This window comes from Artibeus jamaicensis, unplaced genomic scaffold (genome assembly GCF_021234435.1).
Source record: "Artibeus jamaicensis isolate MK-2021 breed Jamaican fruit bat unplaced genomic scaffold, CSHL_Jam_final contig_3290, whole genome shotgun sequence".
In the NCBI taxonomy this organism is placed as follows: Eukaryota; Metazoa; Chordata; class Mammalia; order Chiroptera; family Phyllostomidae; genus Artibeus; species Artibeus jamaicensis.
Genome location: NW_026521779.1, coordinates 1,600,236 through 1,620,410, shown reverse-complemented (window position 1 = coordinate 1,620,410; position 20,175 = coordinate 1,600,236). Strand labels below are relative to the sequence as shown.

At 41.3% G+C, this 20,175-nt stretch overlaps 2 protein-coding genes across 2 annotated transcripts; both read left to right on the top strand.

Moving 5' to 3' along the window:
- The first annotated feature begins 1,440 nt into the window (after positions 1 to 1,440).
- Positions 1,441 to 2,529, top strand: LOC119049542 (ADP-ribose glycohydrolase OARD1-like). Its single transcript, XM_037145529.2, has one exon. The coding sequence runs from the start codon at positions 1,493 to 1,495 to the stop codon at positions 1,949 to 1,951; it is 459 nt and encodes a 152-aa protein (XP_037001424.2). The 5' UTR covers positions 1,441 to 1,492; the 3' UTR covers positions 1,952 to 2,529.
- Positions 2,530 to 4,267: 1,738 nt separating this feature from the next.
- LOC119049539 (zinc finger protein 709-like) lies at positions 4,268 to 19,761 on the top strand. The gene is made up of 5 exons (XM_037145525.2): positions 4,268 to 4,409; positions 13,524 to 13,650; positions 13,846 to 13,906; positions 14,285 to 16,384; positions 19,717 to 19,761. The coding sequence occupies exons 1-4, from the start codon at positions 4,407 to 4,409 to the stop codon at positions 15,609 to 15,611; spliced, it is 1,518 nt and encodes a 505-aa protein (XP_037001420.2). The 5' UTR covers positions 4,268 to 4,406; the 3' UTR covers positions 15,612 to 16,384; positions 19,717 to 19,761.
- Positions 19,762 to 20,175: the final 414 nt, after the last annotated feature.

Below are 20,175 nucleotides of genomic sequence, written 5' to 3'. Positions count from 1 at the left end.
CTCATGTCTATTTGACTTTTACATCAACCAGAAGAACCTTAGGGGGTGGGAGAAATTTTGTCCTTCCACACATATCTCAATAAAAGTTGTTCATGTAAATAAATTCATTGAGTTTGGCAATGCAAGGAGACTTGACCGGATGGTGAACACACAATACAATATACAGATGATGTATTATAGGATTCTATACTTGAAACCTATATACTTTTCCTAACCAATGTCACCCCAATAAATTCAACAATTTTTTTTAAGTTAGCAATGCAAAGACTTTTGCAGTCCGGTCCCTTAAACATATTAGGGTTTCCAGGTTAATTAACACAACCATCACCTCACATCAATATTCTCACCAGGTTGTGCCACCACATCTTAGTTATTTTTTAATTACATTTTATTTATTATGCTCATACAGTTGTCCCAATTTTTCCCTCTTTGTCCCCTTCCACCCAGCAACCCTCACTCCCTCAGGCAATCCTCACACCATTGTTCATGTCGTTGGATCACTGGTATGGGTTCTTTGGCTACTGAAAGAACCCATACCAATGTTCTTTGGCTACTGAAAGAACCATACCAATGTTCTCAGGAAGTTGTGAAGCATAAGCCAAGACTAGCCATTCATATGGAAAAAGCTACTGTTAAGAGCTATAAATTGTGTGGGATGGAGCCTCAGTGAATACCAGGGTGGGGGCTAACCAGGATATCCCCTGTGTTAGCCAGGTGAAGGAGTCTCTGATGTGGCACAAGTCTGCTGGCTCTGTGGCTCTGCGGGTGGGGGATTCAGAAAAGGGACAATGGCTTCTGCATGCTTTGCTGCCAGACATTTCAATTTTTCCCTGCCACCCTTGTGCTGGAACTCATAGGGAATGAGGGAGTAAGACCATGTGTGGGTTCTTTAAAAGGAACTGGTTGGGACTCCAGAAGTTTCTTTCACCACCTTAACTCCTACTAGTTTTTGCAGCTAGAAGTTATGGGGACTTATCTTTTTGGCAGTGGAACCCTGGGTTGGGGGACCTGGTGTGGGGCTGGGACTCCTCGGTCCCAATATATCCCTCCAGAATTTTTATCTACAACACATGGGTGTGGGACCAGCATGTTCTTCCTCTGTGCCCTTCCTACCAGTCTGGATGGATGTGGTTTCTTTAATTCTGTAGTTGTCAGACTTCCATTCAACTCAATTTCTGATGGTTCTGAGTGATAGTTGTTCTACATTTTAGTTGTAATTTTGATGTGGTTGTGAGACGTGCAAGCCATGACTACTTATGCTGCCTAGAAATTGTTAGTCAATCTTTACACTTCTACTGACTATCTTGTGTTCTCTCCAACATGTCCCCTGACAAAAGCAGGATGAATTTGGTTTTTAAAAGAAAAAAGTGGAGGTCGGATGCTCCCCACCTAGCAGGGCGGGATTTGGAGGCCTTCCCCGCGGGGTGGGTTTTGTTAACAGCCTACTTCAGCTGAGGAAAGATTTCAGTTTTGGAGGTAGCAACTCGATATCATGGCCAGCAGCCCTAGTGAAGATGCAGAAGGAAGCAGAATCACTTATGTAAAAGGAGACCTTTTTGCATGCCCCAAAACAGACTCTTTGGCCCACTGTATCAGTGAGGATTGTCGAATGGGTGCTGGGATAGCTGTACTCTTTAAGAAGAAATTTGGAGGGGTGCAGGAACTGGTAAATCAACAAAAGAAATCTGGAGAAGTGGCTGTTCTGGAAAGAGATGGGCGATGTATATATTACTTGATTACAAAGAAAAGGGCTTCACACAAGCCAACTTATGAAAACTTACAGAAGAGTTTAGAGGCCATGAAGTCCCATTGTCTGAAGAATGGAGTCACGGATCTCTCCATGCCCAGGATTGGGTGTGGTCTTGATCGTCTGAAATGGGAAAATGTATCTGCAATAATTGAAGAGGTGTTTGACGAAACAGGCATCAGAATCACTGTGTATACACTCTGAACAGATGAGCGTTTTGGATGTGTCTGCGTTTTCCTGTATCATCCCTACTGGGCTATATGACTGGGCAAAATGACCTTAAAAATTGTCAGAGGAAAGTTTCATGTGAAGTTGTGTGTGTCACAGGCCATGGTTAAGTTTCTGTATTTCCATGATTGGACTGGTACTCTGGAGGAGAGATTGCTTGGGAAATGTTGCTGTGATTTTTCTCTTTTCTTTTTTTTCTTTTTAGGAAGGTAGGTAATAAATAGCCTGATAATAGTTGGGGAACCAGATATTGGGCCAGAGGACCCCGTTTTGTTCCAGGATGCTACCTGATTTGTTTGGCTTGTCACTAGGTGGCAGCATTGATTCTACTCTACTGTTTTCAGAGAAATTTCAGGAAGGATGAACATTTCAGTTAATTTTGCATCTTTTGGCATTTGTGCATTTACTTAGTGTTATCCTTATGTCATCAGATTTATCCTAGGAGAGAATTTTGAGGGTTTTTTTGTTTGTTTAAATTACAAAAGCAGACTGCTTCAACATTGTTAACAAGGTATTTGTAGAGACCCCAAAAAATCAGAAAATAAATATTTTTTCTTGGGCTAAAAAAAGAAAGAAAAAAGTGGAAATTTCAGAGCTAAAGACTAAGAACCACCAGCAAGAAACAGGTTTGCTGTGGAACAATCCAAGATGGCACCCCCTTCCCAAGAGACCTTTTGATGAACTTGTCTTCATTAGCATACTAAAAGTCACACTCAGGAGACTTAACATTAAAATGAGACATGCAATGTACGGTTAGCTGTGTTTCAAGCTTGAGATCTGTGCATGCTCCCTTTGAAATCCAAGAACCCTCCACCATTCCTACAGAATCCCTACCCCTGAGCCCACCTACCTCCCCCCCCACACAACCATTTCATACTTTTCTAATTCCCCAGGATCAGGGAGAAGAACTCATTAGAGCATTTGCCTATCCTTGTTCATTTCTAACTTCTTTTACTGAATACTATCTCCTCTTATTGATGTGAGCAACTCCAGGCAGAATGACGACAGAGCAGAAGGGAGGGAGAGAGGGAAAGAAACAGTGCTGTGAGAGAAAACCATCTATTGGTTTCCCTTCGTTGATGCTCTTATCAGGAACCGAACCTCAACCCCGGCTTGTACACTAATTGGGAATCCAACTGGTGACCTTTCGCTTTGCAGGATAATGCCCAACCAACTAAGCCACAACAGACAGGGCAAAAAAATTAAGATTTATTTATTGATTTTAGAGAAATAGGAGGTAGGAGAGAGAGAGAGAGAGAGAGAGATTGATTTTTGTTGTTCCACTTATCTAGGTATGCACTGGTTGACCAGAGATCCAACCAGCAACCTTGGTAAATCAGAAGGACTAACCAACTGAGCTGTTGGGCTAGGCTGTAATCTTTAAATCCAGACAATTTTATTAGTCAGTTATACCTCAATAAAGCTGGGGAGAGAAGTTTCCAGGTGCAACCTATATTGAGATGATACTTTAATTTTTTTCTTATATTATTAAAAATAGAAAGCAACTGTCTTAAGGATATTATAGCCATTGACATTTCAAAATTCTCTGAGGACTAATGCAAAAACTGATCTAAATTAAATTCCCTTTCAGTGTAAAATGTTCACCTGAGATTGTAATGAATACATTTCACACCCTGTGGTTAGACTGGGAAGAGTCTAGCATTCAGAATAGGGCTGGCGGGTGCCAACTTCCCACCAGAGCCAAGTGCTCTGGGATTCTTTTTCTTAAGAACAAAACGAGAGGGGGTAGGGAAGGGAAGACGTGTGAGGCTCTAGGGTTGCAAATATCAAAGACTGAAATGGGGCCAGACTCCTATAATAGATGGTAAGGCCGCATTTAAGTGAATTTCTAAGCAAGGCTCAGAGTTCCTTGAGTGGCCTCACAACCTAAGCCAAGCTCTTGACCCCCTAATGGACATAAGACCCTCTTGTCCCACTGTGGCCTGGTCGGGACTGCCCTCGTGCTCTGTACTTACTTGTACCACTTGGAAACTTAAGCAGGAATTCCCTGTGCAAGTCCGTGCCCTGGCATTCATCTCAAACATGTCGGGGGAAACAATAGGGGGTTGCCCCAGGCCAAAAAAAAATCCTTCTGTTTAAATACAGTGAGATATGCGAGATCAGGTCCCCGATGTCCAGTGGAGGCTTGTTTCGCTGAGCCACGCGTCCTCCCGTCGGCTGTCACTCAGACACAAGGAGGCGGGGCCTTGTGAACTGTCCAGTCAGCAGTGCCGCTGGGGAAGGTGGGTGGGGCAATGCAACAAGAAGTCCTGGACGTCCGAACTAGTCCCAGCAGCGCTGGGGATTGGGTGTCGCCAGTCCCTGAGGATCGCTGCTAACTGCAGCACGGTGTTGCAGTGTAATCGGCCTGTAATAGGCACTGCTTGTGGGAGTCGTAGGCAGGACTCAGGGAGACCCAGGAAACCTAGAAATGGTGAGTGCTGCTGGGGTGCAGAAATGGGGATGAGAGGCTGGTTGGAACCGGTTGGAATCGGCTGTGGCGGGACGGCCTCTCCGCGGTCCCCCCTGAAGTCTACGGACCCGATTCCCTGTAGGGAACTCTGGCTTGCAGTGTAGTGGCTGGTCTGGTAACCGGCCCCAGGCGTCCTCTCCCTTCACTGCACTCGGCCCTACCGCGAAGTCCCTGTGGGCAGCTCTGCGCCGGCAGCCCCGCGTCTCCCAAGAATGTGCGGTGACCTCAGAGAGGGTCGTCAGGGGGCGATCGTGACTCCGTCTCCCGAGTTCTTGAATGGTGGTACACCTCTGGTTTGTGCGGTCCCAGTCCCTCCTTTCTCCCCAAGGGTCCCATTTTCTCCCGAGTTTTCCCAAAGTTCCTGTGCCCCAGCCCATCTCTTCCTGGGACTGGCAACAAGTCCCTAAATTTCCATATAGCTCTTCGAATTCCCAAGCCAACTTCCCCTCTGCGATTCACAGCATCATTATCAACTACTTGTCCTCCGTGGTGCATTTCACACAGACCCAATATTTTAATTGTTTATCCTTTTTTAGCAGAGTCATGGATGGCTCTTTAGAGATTTACATTTTGTGTGGCTACTTTTCGTGAGAGGAAAGGCAGGAATAACCACCTGGACCTCTGTTGCTTGCAAACCTTGCACCTCTCCCCCAGGATCTTTCCTGGGTACAGAATCTTAGGGGAAGTGCTTCAGGTGAAGTTCCTGTTTGGAAACTTGCCTGGGTGTTTTCCTGAGCACTACTTCTCACCTGGGTTTGTCACCTTGAAACGATTTATTGGCTTATATGTGTCCGCTTTTCACTAGGAATAAAACATATTTAATCAGTAAAGCTTGAAAGACTAAAAAATAGCTCGAAATAGGACAAAAAAACCCCCAGGGGTCTCAAGCAGGGGTACCCACACCTTAAGTTTGGGATTATGTTCAACTTCCTGAATGTGTTGGGAGGGTTTTCCCCCTCAACTGTAGGGAAACAGACTGCTTATCAGTTTTGATTCCAGCATTTGTGTTTCATTCTTTTTGGATTCCTTTATCCATTGAGTATTGCAGCCCTTTGATTTTAGTTTCCATTAACACCTGGGCTTTTTTAATATAACTTGATTGAGAGATGCCATATGAACAAGGTACGATAACTGTGGAAATAAACAGAATTTTGGTTTCATTTAGGCAAGAGAACCTGAAAATGTGAGATGGGTCTTTTTAAGTTCCCAGGCGCTTTTTCCATTTTTACGTCGTTTTTTTTGTGTCCTTAGGTACCTAGGGAACTTTGAAATTGAAAAGGATAAACTATTCTTCCCCTGACCAGTGTGGCTCATGTGGTTGGGTGTCCTACCATGAAGCAAAGGGTCCCAGGTTCGAATACCCAGTCAGGGCACATGCTTAGGTTGAGGTTCTGATACCGATTGATGTTTTTCTTTCTCCCTTCCCCTTCTCTAAAAGTAAAGAAAGAAAATCTTTTTAAAAGAAAAGGATAAACTATTCCTAAGTAAAATGAACTCCTATTTCAGTGGATGTGAGGGGAAACTTTTGAAGTTTTATTTTTATTGATAAGAGAAAACCACCTTAAAGCTTATTGTAAATTATATTTGAAATGTCTACTACATTTCAGGGCTTAACTGCAAACCCCAGTGCATTATGACATGTTACTCATGCCTGAAATTATCCTCAGTGTGACATATAATAAGGAGAAAACGATCATTTTTTTGTCCTTTTAGTTAGAAAGGGATTTATAAATTTTTTATGGTCTACACATTTATGTCATTTAGCGTTTAAAGGATTAAATCTTGAAGTGGTTTCCAATGTAGGAAAATTAAAATTTAATTACTTTTATTTTTTAAATTTTTGTTTTTATTTTTATTCTTTTTTATTTTTAATTGCATTTTATTGGTTATGTGATTACAGTTGTCACAGTTTTTCCCCCTTTACCCTCCTTTACCCTCTTCCACCCAGCAATCGCCTCTCCCTCGGGCAGTTACGCACCGTCATTCACAAGCATGGGTCATCCATATAAATTCTTTGGCTACTCCATTTCCTATACTCTTCATCTCCATGGCTAATCTATAACTACCTATTTGTACTTCCTTCTTAAGTGTTAAATTAGACAGAGGGGAAGAGAGGGAGAGAATCAATGTGTGGTTGCCTCTCACATGCCCCATACTGGGGACATGGCCTACAACCCAGGCATGTGCCCTGAGTGGGAATTGAACCAGTGACCCTTTGATTCCCAGGTCAGAGCTCAACACACTGAGCCACACCAGCTAGGGCCCTGTTTGCACTTCTTAATTCCTTCACCTCTTCACCCAGTCCTCCGTACGCCCCTCCCACCTGTCAAACATCAAAACACTCTCATGTATCCATGATTCTGTCTCTCTTCTTCTTTTTTTAAAAATTTTATTTCTTTATTTTTAGGCGGGGTGGGGGGGGAGAAAGAGAAGGAAATAAACATCAAGGTGTGATTGCCTCTCACATATCCCCTACTGGGGACCTGGCCCCCAACCAAAGCATGTGCCCTGACTTGGAATTGAACTGGCAACCCTTTGGTTCCTAGGCCGGTGCTCAGTCTACTGAGCCACACCAGCTCAGGCCTGTCTCTGTTCTTCTTGTTCACTTAGTTTGTTTTTTAGATTCAGTTGTTGATAAATATGTTTATGTCATTTTATTTTTCCAATTTTATTATTCATAGTTTAGATTTTTTAATATTTTATTTATTTTTAGAGAGGGGGAGGGAAGGAGAAAGAGAGGGAGAGAAATATCACTATGTGATTGCCTCTCACATGCCCCTTACTGGGGGCCCAACCTGGCCTACAACCCAGACATGCACCCTGACCAGGAATGCACTGAGCCACACCAGCCAGGGCTGATCTTCTTTTTCTTTAATGATTCTCTTTAACACTTCATATAATAATGGTTTGGTAATGATGAACTCCTTTAGTTTTCTCTTGTCTGGAAGGCTCTTTATCTGCCCTTCAATTCTAAATGATAGCTTTGCTGAGTAGAGCAATCTTGGCTGTAGGCCCCTGCTTTTCATGACTTTCAGTATTTCTTGCCAGTCCCTTCTAGCCTGCAAAGTTTCTTTTGAGTACTCAGCTGACAGTCTTATAGGAATTCCCCTGTACAGGAAAAGAAGGTAACTAATTTCTTTGCCCTAGCTGCCTTTAAGATACTCTCTTTATGTTTACTTTTACCATTTTAATTATGATGTATCTTGGTGTGAGCCACCTTGCATTCATCTTGTTTGGGACTCTCTATGCTTCCTGAACTTGCATGTTTATTTCCCACATCAAATTAGGAACATTTTCTGTCATTATTTTTTCAACTAGATTTCCAATTTCTTGTGCTATCTCCTCTCCTTCTGGCACCCCTATGATGCAAATATTAGAATACATGAAGCTGTCCCATAGGCTGCTAAATTATCCTCATTTTTGGGAGCTCTGTTCTCTTCCTGTTATTCCGATTGGTTGTTTTGTTTGTTGTTGTTTTTCCTTCCGAAATGTTCCAAATCATTGATTTCATTCTCAGCTTTATCCATTCTACTGTTGTTTCCCTGTAAATTGTTCTTTATTTCAATTAGCATGTCCTTCGTTTCCAACTGGATCTTTTTTATGCTATTGAGGTCCTCACTAAGTTCCTTGAGCATCCTGATAATCAGTGTTTTGAACTCTGCTTCTGATAGATTATTTATCTCCATTTTGTTTCATTCTTCCCTTTTCTGGAGTTTTGATCTGTTATTTCACTGGGGCCATGTTTCTTTGTCTCCTCATTTTGGCAGCCTCCCTTTGTTTGTTTGTATGTATTATGTAGAACTGCTGTGACTCCCTGTCTTGGTAGCATGGCTTAATGTACTGGGTGTCCTATAGGGTCCAGTGGCACAGCCTCCCCTATCACCCAACTCGGGTACCTGAAGTGCACCCTTTGTGTGAACTTCACCTGTGTGCAACCCCCACCTGTGTTCTGCTCAGGGCCACCCTATATGAGTTATAAGGCAATCTGAGATGACTGGTACTTGTGCTGGGCTGGACAGTCCCAGGCATAGCCAAGCTGTGAATCTAGGCTGGCTGCTGCTAATGCTGGGCCTGGGGCCACTTAGCAAGAGGTATGGGGGCTAGGGGGTTACTGAGGCTGGCTATTGCTTGTTTGGTAGGATTTAGGAAGTTGTGAAGCATAAGCCAAGACTAGCCATTCATATGGAAAAAGCTACTGTTAAGAGCTATAAATTGTGTGGGATGGAGCCTCAGGGGATACTCAGGGTGGAGCAAACACTGTTAGTCAGGTTGATGGAGCCTCAAATATGGCATCTGCCTTCTGGCCCTCTGGCTTTGTGGGGGATGGCTCAGAAAAAGAACAATCTCCTCTGCCCATCTTTCTGTCTGGGAGAAAGTCATTCCCCAGCTCCTGCCTTGATGCCAGATACTTCATTTCCTCCTTGTATGCTTCTGGTGCCTTTTAAGCTGCTACCCAGGTGCTGGAGTTCACAGGGAATGAGTCTGAGTAAGTTCATGTTTGGGGTCTTTACTAGGAACTACTTGGGACTCCAGAAGTTTCTTTCACCAACTCAGTCCCCACTTGTTTTTTGCTGCCAGAAGTTATGGGGACTTATCTTCCTGGCACTGGAATCCTGGACTGGAGGGCCTCGTGTGGGGCAGGACTCTGCACTCCCAAGATATTCCTGCTGGATTTTTATCTGCCATACACAAATGTGGGACTAGACCATTCCAAGATGCTGTGGTTTCTTTAATTCCTTCGTTGTCAGACTTCCATTCCACTGGATTTCTGACATTTCTAAGGGATGATTCTTATTTGTTTTAGTTGTATTTTTTATGTGGTGGTGCAAGGAGGTGAGCCACGTTTACCAATGCTACTATCTTGACCAGAAGTCCAAAATTTTGTTAATTTTAAAAGTAGTAATTAATTTAATATGATAGTAATCATAGGAAAATGTAGTGTATATAAATTTCTCTCCTTATTTTAAATAAATAATGCATCGGAATGTTTAAAAGGTTCCTGAGATAGGAAACTAACTGAAAAAGGTCATTACCCACATACCCTGCTCCACTCCTGGGCTGCTCCTCCAGCCACACTCCAGTAACCTTTTTTGGGGGGGGGAGGGAGGGGGATATTTTGTTTCATTTTGTTTTGAGAGTTTTTTTTGGTTTTTTGTTGGTTTGTTTTTAAATATTTAATTTATTTGTTTTTACAGAGAGGGAAGGAAAGGAGAAAGAGAAGGAGAGAAATATCAATGAGTGATTGCCTTTCATGTTCCCCCTACTGGGGACCTGGTCTACAACCCAGTCATGCGCCTGGTATACCCAGTCACCTGGGTATAGCTGGACAATCAGGCAACAATCACCTCATGGAATAGTCTTTCCTCCATATCTCCCACAGTCCCTTGAAAGAAGCCACTGTTCTGGGAGAGAGCACACCTCTCCCAGACTCCTTGGTTGCCTGGACTGCTCTTTGGGATTCACCACATGCATAGCACTGGGGGGAATGCACAGACTTTTAAGAGGGCAGCACACACATGTACATGAAGCTCAGTGGACAGTTGCTTCACCTCTTCATTCATTTCTCCCACTAACCCATAAATTCTTCAAACCCAAAGATTTCCATTGGCTCATAATTTTGTCTGTTCCAGACTGTCATATACTCAAAATCATACAATGTGTGTGGCCTTGTCAGATTGGCTTCTTTTACTTTTAAGTTTCCTCCTACATTTTCATGGCTTAATAACTCATTTCTTTTTTATCACTGAAAAATATATCACCACCTGGATTTATCTCTGAGCATTTGTTTGTCTCTTGAGGACATCTTGCTTAGCTCTTAACTCCTGCTAATTATGAATAAAGTGCCTACAAATATTCATGTATAGGTTTTTGTACGAACAGGTTTCAATTCACTTAGGTCTATACCGAGGAATATGATTGCTGGATCTTACACATAGTAAGAGTACATTTAGTATTGAAAGTTACTGTCTCCAGTCTAGACTTGCCCAATTCCAATTCCACGAGCAATGATTAGGATTACCCACTACTTCATATCTCCACCAATATTTGAGGTTCTGAGTGTTTTGAATCTTAGCCATACAATAAACGCTTAGTGCTACCTCGTTATTCTTTTGCTTGTAAAATATCTCATATATTATCTTGTAGGAATGTATTACTTTTGCATTTGACATTTATATCTATGGTGTATTCTTTTTTAAGATTTTATTTATTTATTTTTAGAGAGAGAGGGAGGGAGAAAGAGAGGGAGAGAAACATCTATTCATTGCCTCTCACAAGCGCCCCAAGTGGGGACCTGGCTTGCAACCCAAGCATGTGCTCTGACTAGAAATCAAACTGGTGACCTTTCACTTTGCTGGATGATGTACAAGCCACAGCCAAGCCACACCAGTCAGGGCCATGATGTGTTTTGAGGTAACTTTTGTGAAACATGTATGGTCTTTGTGTCTATTTGTTTTCTGTGTGTGTTTGTATGTGGGTATTTATTATCTCCATCACTATTGGTTTAAAAGACTTTCTTTTCCCATTGAATTGCTTTTTCTTCCTTTGTCAGTGGTGAGTTGAGCATATCCATGTGGCTCTACAGGAAAGCTATTGGCTTGTGTATCTTTCAGTTACTCTCTTACTCTTTTCAGGAGTTCTCTTTTGTTGTGAGTTCTCGCTGGTGTTTCACATAGACACTCCTGTCAGGAGGAACAAATGTGATGAGTTTACCTACAGGTTTTGAACATGTTCTTTCTCAAGAGGTGGAGGCTCCCCTCTATTGCTAGTTTGTTACCATAAACGAATGTTCAATTTTATCAAATCCTTTTTTACTGTTCATTTCTCCCTCCTTTACCTTCAAATATTAGTAATTTCTCTCTTCCCTCTTTTCTTCGTTATCTTATCTAGATGTTTACCAATTTTATTCATCTTGTCAAAGAAGTGACTTTTAAATTTTTTTCGTCCATTGACTTTGCACAATCATATTGATTTCTAACTTTTATTAATTCTTTTAGTCTGCTTACTTTAGGTTTAATTTGCTCTTTTTTATTATTTCCTAAAGTAGATGCTTACATTATTGATTATAGAGCTCCTTTTTTCTAATATATTTGTTTAATGGACTAAAATTCCCTGTAGGCACCACTTTTGCTGCCTCTAACAAAGTTTGATTATGATATATTTTTACTTTTTTGGTTCAAAATAATTTTGTTTCTCCAGAAACTTTTTTTTAAGATTTTATTTATCTTTAGAGGGGAAGGAGAGAGGGAGAAAAGCATCAATGTATGGTTGCCTTTCATGCGTCCCCTGCTGGGAACTGGCCTGCAACCCAGGCATGTGCCCTGACTGGGAATTGAACCTTGATCCTCTGGTTTGCAGACCTGCGCTTAATCCACTGAGCTATACCAGCCAGGGCTCTTCTGAAACTTTTTCCTTTGATCCTATATGTTATTTAGAGATGTATTGTTGAACTACACATATTTGGGCATTCCCAACTATCTTTGATACTGATTTCTAGCTTAATTTCTGTGTAACCAGAGAGCATATTTTATATGATTTCTATGTTTTCATATTTGTGAAGGTGTATTTTATGTCTCAGGATCTTTTCTGTCGTGGCAAATGTTCCATGTGAACTTGAGAATGTATATTCTGCTGTTGTTATGTGAAATATTTCACAGATTATAATTAAGCTCAGTTTCATAGTGCTGCCCAATTCTACTCTCTTCTTCCTGATTTTCTGCTGCCAGAGTTTATGATTCATGATAACGGGTTTGTTGAAGTGTTTAGTCATGGTAATAGATTCATCTCTTTCTCCTGCATTCTGGATCTACAGTGTATCTCCTGTCATTAATTTTAGGAATTTCAGTGATTATTACTCTACGTACCTGCTTTCTTTCTCTTTCTTTTTTTTTTTCAGGTACTCCCATTGTGTGTATTTTTTTTAAGTATTTTGTATTGATTATGCTATTACAGTTTTCCCAATTTTTTCCCCTTTATCCCCCCTCCACCCTGCCCCCCCAACCCTCCAGCATTTTCCCCCTTAGTTCATGTCGATAGGTTGTACATATAAGTTCTTTGAGTTCTCTGTTTCCTGTACCATTTTTTATCCCTCCCCATCTATTTTATGCCTACTAATTATGCTTCTTCTTCCCTGTACCTTTTACTCCCTATTCCTCCCTTCCCCCACCCCCCACTGACCTCCCTCTGTGTGATGTCCATTTCTCTGATTCTGCTCCTGTTCCAGTTGTTTACTTAGTTTTTGTTTTTATGGTTTTTCTTTTCTTTTAGGTTCATTTGTTAATAGTTGTGAGTTTGTTGTCATTTTATTGTTCATATTTTTTATTTCTTTGTCTTAGATAAGTCCCTTTAACATTTCATATAATAAAGGCTTGGTGATGATGACTTCCTTTAACTTGACCTTATCTGGGAAGCACTTTATCTGCCCTTCCATTTTAAATGAAAGCTTTGCTGGATAGAATAATCTTGGATGTACATCCTTGCCTTTCATGACTTAGAATACTTTTTTCCAGTCCCTTCTTGCCTATAAGGTTTCTTCTGAGAAATCAGCTGATAGCCTCATGGGAACTCCTTTGTAGGTAACTGTCTCCTTATCTCTTGCTACTTTTAGGATTTTCTCTTTGTCTTTAGTCTTGGCTAACATAATGATGATGTGCCTTGGTGTGTTCCTCTTTGGGGTCCAACTTTTTGGGGGCTCTCTGGTCTTCCTGGACTTCCTAGAAGTCTGTTTGGAGTGCTAAAAATGGTGGGTGATAAAGAAGATGAAAGTTTTTCTCAGAATGAATTGATGGTCTGAAAATGATCATATTTGTTTCATTTGAATAGCATTTCTGTCATTTCCAAACACTCAAATATAATATGATCATAGTAACAGGGTGTAAGTCATTTCCATGTGTTCATTATGCTGTTAAATTTATGAGAAAGTAAGTGTGGACAGAGAGTAAGTTTGTGATGATCTGTCATAGAATAAATGTTCGAAGCTGAGAGACTCACACGTAATTTTTCCTCTAAATGGGGTCTGGGTGTCCAGTGCTGTCAGTCTCACTCATTGTACTGTATACATTTTTGGACTATTTTTAGGACTCAGTGGCCTTTGAGGATGTGGCTGTGAGCTTCAGTCTGGAGGAGTGGGCTTTGCTGCATCCTGCACAGAAGAAGCTCTACAGAGATGTGATGCAGGAAACTTTGAGAAACCTGGACTCCATAGGTAAGGATGATAATATTCCTTTTGTCAATTAAAGAACAAGTGTTTCTGTAATTGGCACATTCATGAAGTGTGATGCAGAAAGGGAAGATGTTGGTTAATACCTTGGCTTGACCACAGCTTCTCATGGATCTAGAAGCTAATTATTTTTTTATAATAGAAATGCTTCACATTGATTTTTCTGGGTCTGCATTTTAGGAACAAGATGGGAAGAACGTGACATTGAAAAGTACTATAAAGACCAGGGGAGAAAACTAAGGTGAGTTGCGCAATAGAAAGCAGTGTCTCCTATGAGAATTCTAGTATATTACAAAATTTTTATAAGAAGCAAACAAAACTAATAAATCCTGCTTCAAATGTCTTAGAATTTTTTTTCCAAAAACACTTTCTGGAATGTACCATGTATGTTCAGAGTTTACAAAATAGTTCAGTTGGAAACAGTATTAACAAACCCTATATATTACTATCATGGTTTGATTATAGCAAGAGTGAAGTTTTCTTGGAAAACATTCAACATTTTTAATTTTGGACAGTTCAAACAAGACAGAATACCTACATTTTTTTCTATAAATCATAATAAATAACTATAAAATCATTAGTAAAGAATCATTAATACTGTGCTTTTTATTGTCTACAGAAGTCAAGTAGCAGAGAAAGTCTATGAAAGTAAAGAAGGTAGTCAGTGTGGAGAAAACTTCAGCCGTATTTCAAATCTCAACCTGAACAAGGAAACCACTGGAATGAAACTGCATGAATGCCACATGTGTGGAAAGGTCTTCATGCGTCACTCATCACTCAATAGGCATGTCCAATGTCACACTGGGCACAAAGCATATGAATTCCAGAAGTATGAAGAGAAGCCGTATAAGTGTAAAGAATGTGGTAAAGCCTTCAGTTATCTCCAGCATTTTGAAAAACATGAAAGAAATCACAATTGGGAGAAAACCTATAAACATAAGAAATGTGGGAAAGCCTTCAGTTGTTCATGTTTATTTCGATTACATAAAACAACTCTTACTGGAGAGAAAACCTATGAGTGTAAACAATGTGGTAATTCCTACACATCCTACAATTTCTTACAGAGACACAAAAGGATTCACACAGGAGAGAACCCCTGTACATGTAAAATATGTGATAAAACCTTCCGTTGTTTTAGGCATGTTCAAGCACATGAAAGAACTCACTGTGCAGAGAAACCCTATGAGTGTAAACAATGTGGTAAAGCCCACAGGGATACCAGTTCCTTAAAAATACACGAAAGAATTCACACTGGAGAGAAACCCTATGAGTGTAAACAATGTGGAAAAGCCTACAGAGATCCCAGTTCCTTAAAAACTCATGAAAGAACTCACACTGGAGAGAAGCCCTATGAATGTAAAATATGTAACAAAGCATTCACTTATCCAAGTTCTCTTCAGAAACATAAAAGAACACATACCGGAGAGAAACCCTATGCCTGTAAAATTTGTGGTAAAGCCTTCAGCTCTTCCAGTCAGGTTCAAGTACATGGAAGAACTCACACTGGAGAGAAACCGTATGAATGTAAACATTGTGGTAAAGCCTTCAGTTATTCCAGCTATGTTCAAATACATGAAAGAATTCACACTGGAGAAAAACCCTATGGATGTAAAATATGTAGCAAAGCATTCACTTACCCCACTTCTCTTCAAAAACATAAAAGAACACATACTGGAGAGAAACCCTATGAATGTAAACAATGTAATAAGTTTTTCAAATTTTATAGTTCCCTACACATACACCAAAAAACACACACAGGAGAGAAACCTTGTGAATGTCAGCAATGTGGTAAAACCTTCAGAGATCACAGTTATCTTCAAAAACATGAAAGGACTCACACAGGAGAGAAACCCCATGAGTGTAAACAATGTGGGAAAGCCTTCAGAGATCACAGTTCTCTTCAAAAACATCAAAGAACTCATACTAGAGAGAAACCCTATGACTAAGGGATGTGGTAAAGCTTTCAGTTTTCATAAAGATTCCAGTTACATAAATGGACTCACACTGCGGATACACTGTGAATGTCGAACATGTGGTAAAGCGTTCAGGTATCCCAGTGATGTTGGAACACATGAAAGAATTCGCACTGGCCAAAAACCCCATGACTCAGCCATGAAGGTAAAGTCTATGGAGGTCACAGTCCTTAAAAATGTGTGAAAGAACTCGTGCTGGAGGGAAACCCTAGGAATGTAAGGATGGAAAAGCCTGTAGTCATGACAGCACCTTTCGGAGAGGTGCAAAAAGACTCAGACTAGAGAAAAGCCCTGTGAATATAAGTAATAGGAAAAGCCTTCAGATTGACAAATTCTCAAACCCATGAAAGAAGCTGGAGAGAAATCATATGTATAAAAAAAATGTAAAGCATTCAGTTGTCTTAGTTTTCTTTGGAAACATGAAAGACATGTCCCTGGAGAGAAACCCTTTGAATGTAAACAAAGTGGTGAAGCCTACGGAGATCACTCAAAAGAACTCTCACTGAGAAAAAAAAACATGAATGTAAGAAGTAGAGAAAAGTCTTCATTTATCACAACCTTTAGAAGACACCTGACAAGGCACACTGGAGAAAAAAAAATGTGGGAAAGGCTTCAGCTATTCCACTTTCTGTCAAAAGTATGAAAGCACTCACTAGATAAAACCCCTTGAATGTAAATACAATGAGAAACACTCAAATTCATCCACATTCTTAATGTGAAAACTCCCACAGAAGAAAAATAGAAATGTAAGTAACATGAGGAAGCTTGTTGGAAATTATGTATAAACTATCAAAATTTTCAACATGAGTTATAATATTAAAGTTGCAAGTACATTGTGTTTATTAAACATTTTTTAAAGTTATCACTGGAGTATGGATTTCTAATTACTTTCAGAAATGAATATTCAAGTGTGATAATTCTGAGTTTTCTTTCAACAATAGCACATAAGATTAATGAATAGTGTTTTTTCTTTTTTTTCATTTTTATCTTATTGATTATGCCATTACAGTTGTTCTATTCCCCCCCTTCATTCCCCTCCACCCACCCCACCCCTACTATTCCCCCCCTTTAGTTTATGACCATGTGTCTCAAGTTCTTTGGATTCTATATTTCCCATACTATTCTTGCCCTCCCCCGTCTATTTTCTATCTACTGTCTATGCTACTTATTTTCTGTACCTTCTCCCCCCTTCTCCTCCTCCCACTCCCCTGTTGCTAACCCTCCATGTGATCTTCATTTCTATGGTTCACTCCTGATCTAGCTGTCCTCTTAATTTGTTTTTGTTTTAGGTGTGGTTGTTAATAACTTTGAGTTTGCTGTCCTTTCACTGTTCATCTTTTTTATCTTCTTTTTCTTAGGTAAGTCCCTTTAACATTTCATATAATAAGGGTTTGGTGATGATGAACTCCTTGAATTTGGTCTTATCTGAGAAGCATTTTATCTGCCCTTCCATTCTAAATGAAAGCTTTGCTGGATAGATCAATCTTGGTTGTAGGTCTTTGGTTTTCATGACTTGGAATACTTCTTTCCAGCCCCTTCTTGCCTGTAAGGTCTCTTTTGAGAAATCTGCTGACAGTCTGATGGGAACTCCTTTTTGGGTGACTGTCCCCTTAGCTCTTGCTGCTTCTAGGATTCTCTCCTTCGTTTTAACCTTGGCTAATGTAATTATGATGTGCCTTGGTGTGTTTCTTCTTGGGTCCAACTTCTTTGGTACTCTCTGAGCTTCCTGGATTTCCTGGAAGTCTATTTCCTTTGCCAGATTGGGGAAATTCTCCTTTATTATTTGTTCAAATAAGTTTTCCACTGGTGGCTGTTCCTTTCCCCTTTCTGGTTCCCCTATAATTCGGATGTTGGAGCATTTAAAGATGTCCTGGAGGTTCCTAAGTCTCTCCTCATTTTTTTGAATTCTTATTTCTTCATTCTTTTCTGGTTGGTCATTTTTATCCTCCTTCTGGTCCACTCCTTTGATTTGAGTCCTAGTTTCCTTTCCATTACTATTGGTTTCCTGTGCATTGCCATTCATTTCAATTAGTTTAGCCTTCATATGTTCCTCTAATTTGTGACTAAAATGAACCAGTTCTGTGAGCATCCTGATCACCAATGTTTTGAACTGTGCATCTGAAAGTTTTGCTATTTCTTCATCACTTAGATTTATGGGCTCTGGGGCTTTGAAATCTTCTTGAGCCATTTTTGGTCTGTTTGCACCCATTAAGTATGAGGAGCGGAGCCTTAGGGGTGGGGCGGGGCCTCCAGGGCAGGGTCGCTGGTTTGTGACGCTGTATGTGGGGGCGGGGTCAGAGCCGGGAAATGGCAGCCATCTCTGCTGCCTCGTTGCTGGGACCCAGTCGGTCCCGTCTCACTGCCCATTCCCTCGCGGGTCTATCTGCACAGGAATGCACCAGCACAGTCAACCTGCTGCCCTTCACCCTCTCGGGATCCACAGTTCACTCACTGGGTGGCGTTCACTAGGTCACTCACTGGGTGGGCCCTTTGCAACCCCACGCCTGGGATCTGAGCAACTGAGTCCATCCGACCAAGTTTTCCTGTGCAACCCCGCTCCGCCAGCTGCTGGTTTCGCCCCTGTTACTGGGCAGGCTGAAGAATTCGTTGTTATCGGACTTCCGAAAAGTTTAATTTTCTGTGTTCTGGCTGTGTTTTCTGTTGCTAATACTTTGTTGTCTCTAAACTTGGTTGTGTGAGAAACCACGGCGGCTCCACCTATGCCTCCATCTTGGCGAAGTCCGTGTTTTTTCTTTAAAACATTTAATTTCTTACCATTTTGAAGCCTGTTAGATTCATGGGTGAATTGAAGTGTATTTCTTTTTTTATTATATTTTATTGTTTATGCTATTAAAGTGTATTTCTTATATACAGGTAGGTTAAAATTTTTTATGACGTTTTATTTGTTCTGTGTTAGGGCATCAGTATGTTTTCAGTTATGTTTGTGATTAAAACAACATGTATCTTTTTGTTAAATGAACACCTGTAGGTATTTCATAAAAATAGCTTATTAATTTCTCAGCTGTTGTATGCTAACAAATACTGTTTTTCATTTCCTGAGAAAGTATGTTAAAATGTCCCATTATAATTCCAGATTCTAAAATAAACTTTGCAGATGTCTTCATATAATAGTAACTAGGTGTTTTGTCACCAAAAAGGATTCATTCGGGAAAAAGGCAGAGTTGCAACCCAGTGCATCCAGACAGGGCAGGCCACGTGCACACTCTGGTCTGTGTGCCAAAGTAGAGGAACACTGATGGAAGGTAAAAGGACGTTAAGGGAAGCAGACGTTAGACCCGCGCCACTGTAGGGCTCTTGCTATGACACACAGTGCAAGAACTTCCATAAATCCCAATTCCTTCCATAAACTCTACTGACTATGTTATCTCAAAGTTTCAGTTAGCCTTTCTTTATCATAATCATAATTTATGGGTCAGTTTTATCATGTGTGTTCAAGTTCAGGTAATTTTTCCTCAGGCATATTTGGTTTCTTCTTTTAGAGCAGGGGTGTCGAACTCATTTTCACTGGGGGCCACATCAGGCTTCAGTTGCCTTCAAAGGGCTGACCGTAATTTCAGCTCCTTAACAGTTAAGGAGTAGTTACATTTATACAGTCCTAAAATTATTTCGGCCCTTGGAAGGCAACAGCAAGGCTGATGTGGCCCCTAGTGAAAATGAGTTTGACACCCTTGCTTCAGAGTTAGAATTTTTGTCACAGTGTTACTGAGCAAGGCCTCACTCCTTTACCCAACACACAAAGAAGCCAATAGTATGGCACTAGCTTTTGAGAAAAGAAGAGGCTTTTTGCCCTGGCCAGGTGGCTCCACAGGTTGGTACAATGCACCAAAAGATTCTGGGTTTGATCGCCAATCTGGGTACCTATGGGAGGCAACTCATCGATGTTTCTCTCTCACATTGATGTCTTTCTCCCCCTTCCATTTCCTCTCTAAAGTCAATAAACGTATTTTTGCGTGAGGATTTTATTTAATTAATTAAAAGCCAACTGCCCCAAGGGCCCCGCCTACCCACAGAAGCTGGTTCTGCTCAGCCAATTGACCTCCTTCCCGTTGTCACTCAGAAATCTCTCAGAACAACAAGGGGCGTGTCCTTGTGAACTGTCCAATCAGGGGAGCAGCATCGAGGCAAGCTCTCGACACCGCGTGGACTCCTGGCGTCCTGGCACCTGTGAACTCCTATCGCCTGCCTGTGAACTCCTATCACCTGCGGTTAACAGTCTGCCTTGACTAGCTCCTGCCACTGGGCCAAAGAGACGACGCTAGGGAGACCCCAGAAGCCGGGCAGTGGTGAGTTTGGAGGCCGGGTTTCCCACGGTGAGGACAGGGGCTGGTTGAAACGGGTTGTGGGGAATCCTGGCCTTTCTGTGGTCTGCGGATACGAGTTCCCTCTGGGCTCTGCTGGGACCTGAGTCTGCCCGCACGAAACGTGGGTGCTGGTCCGGCAGCCGGACCCCGGCGTCCCGTCCTGTCTCCGCGCAGCGACTTGGGCTCCGAGGACTCTCGACAGCTCTGCCCCCCAA

Excerpts from the sequence above, each read along its gene's own strand:
- LOC119049542 (XM_037145529.2), top strand. The coding sequence starts at position 1,493 with ATGGCCAGCAGCCCTAGTGAAGATGCAGAAGGAAGCAGAATCACTTAT.
- LOC119049539 (XM_037145525.2), top strand. Across the intron at positions 13,651-13,845 it reads GAGAAACCTGGACTCCATAG|GAACAAGATGGGAAGAACGT; the intron begins GTAAGGATGATA and ends TCTGCATTTTAG. Across the intron at positions 13,907-14,284 it reads GACCAGGGGAGAAAACTAAG|AAGTCAAGTAGCAGAGAAAG; the intron begins GTGAGTTGCGCA and ends TATTGTCTACAG.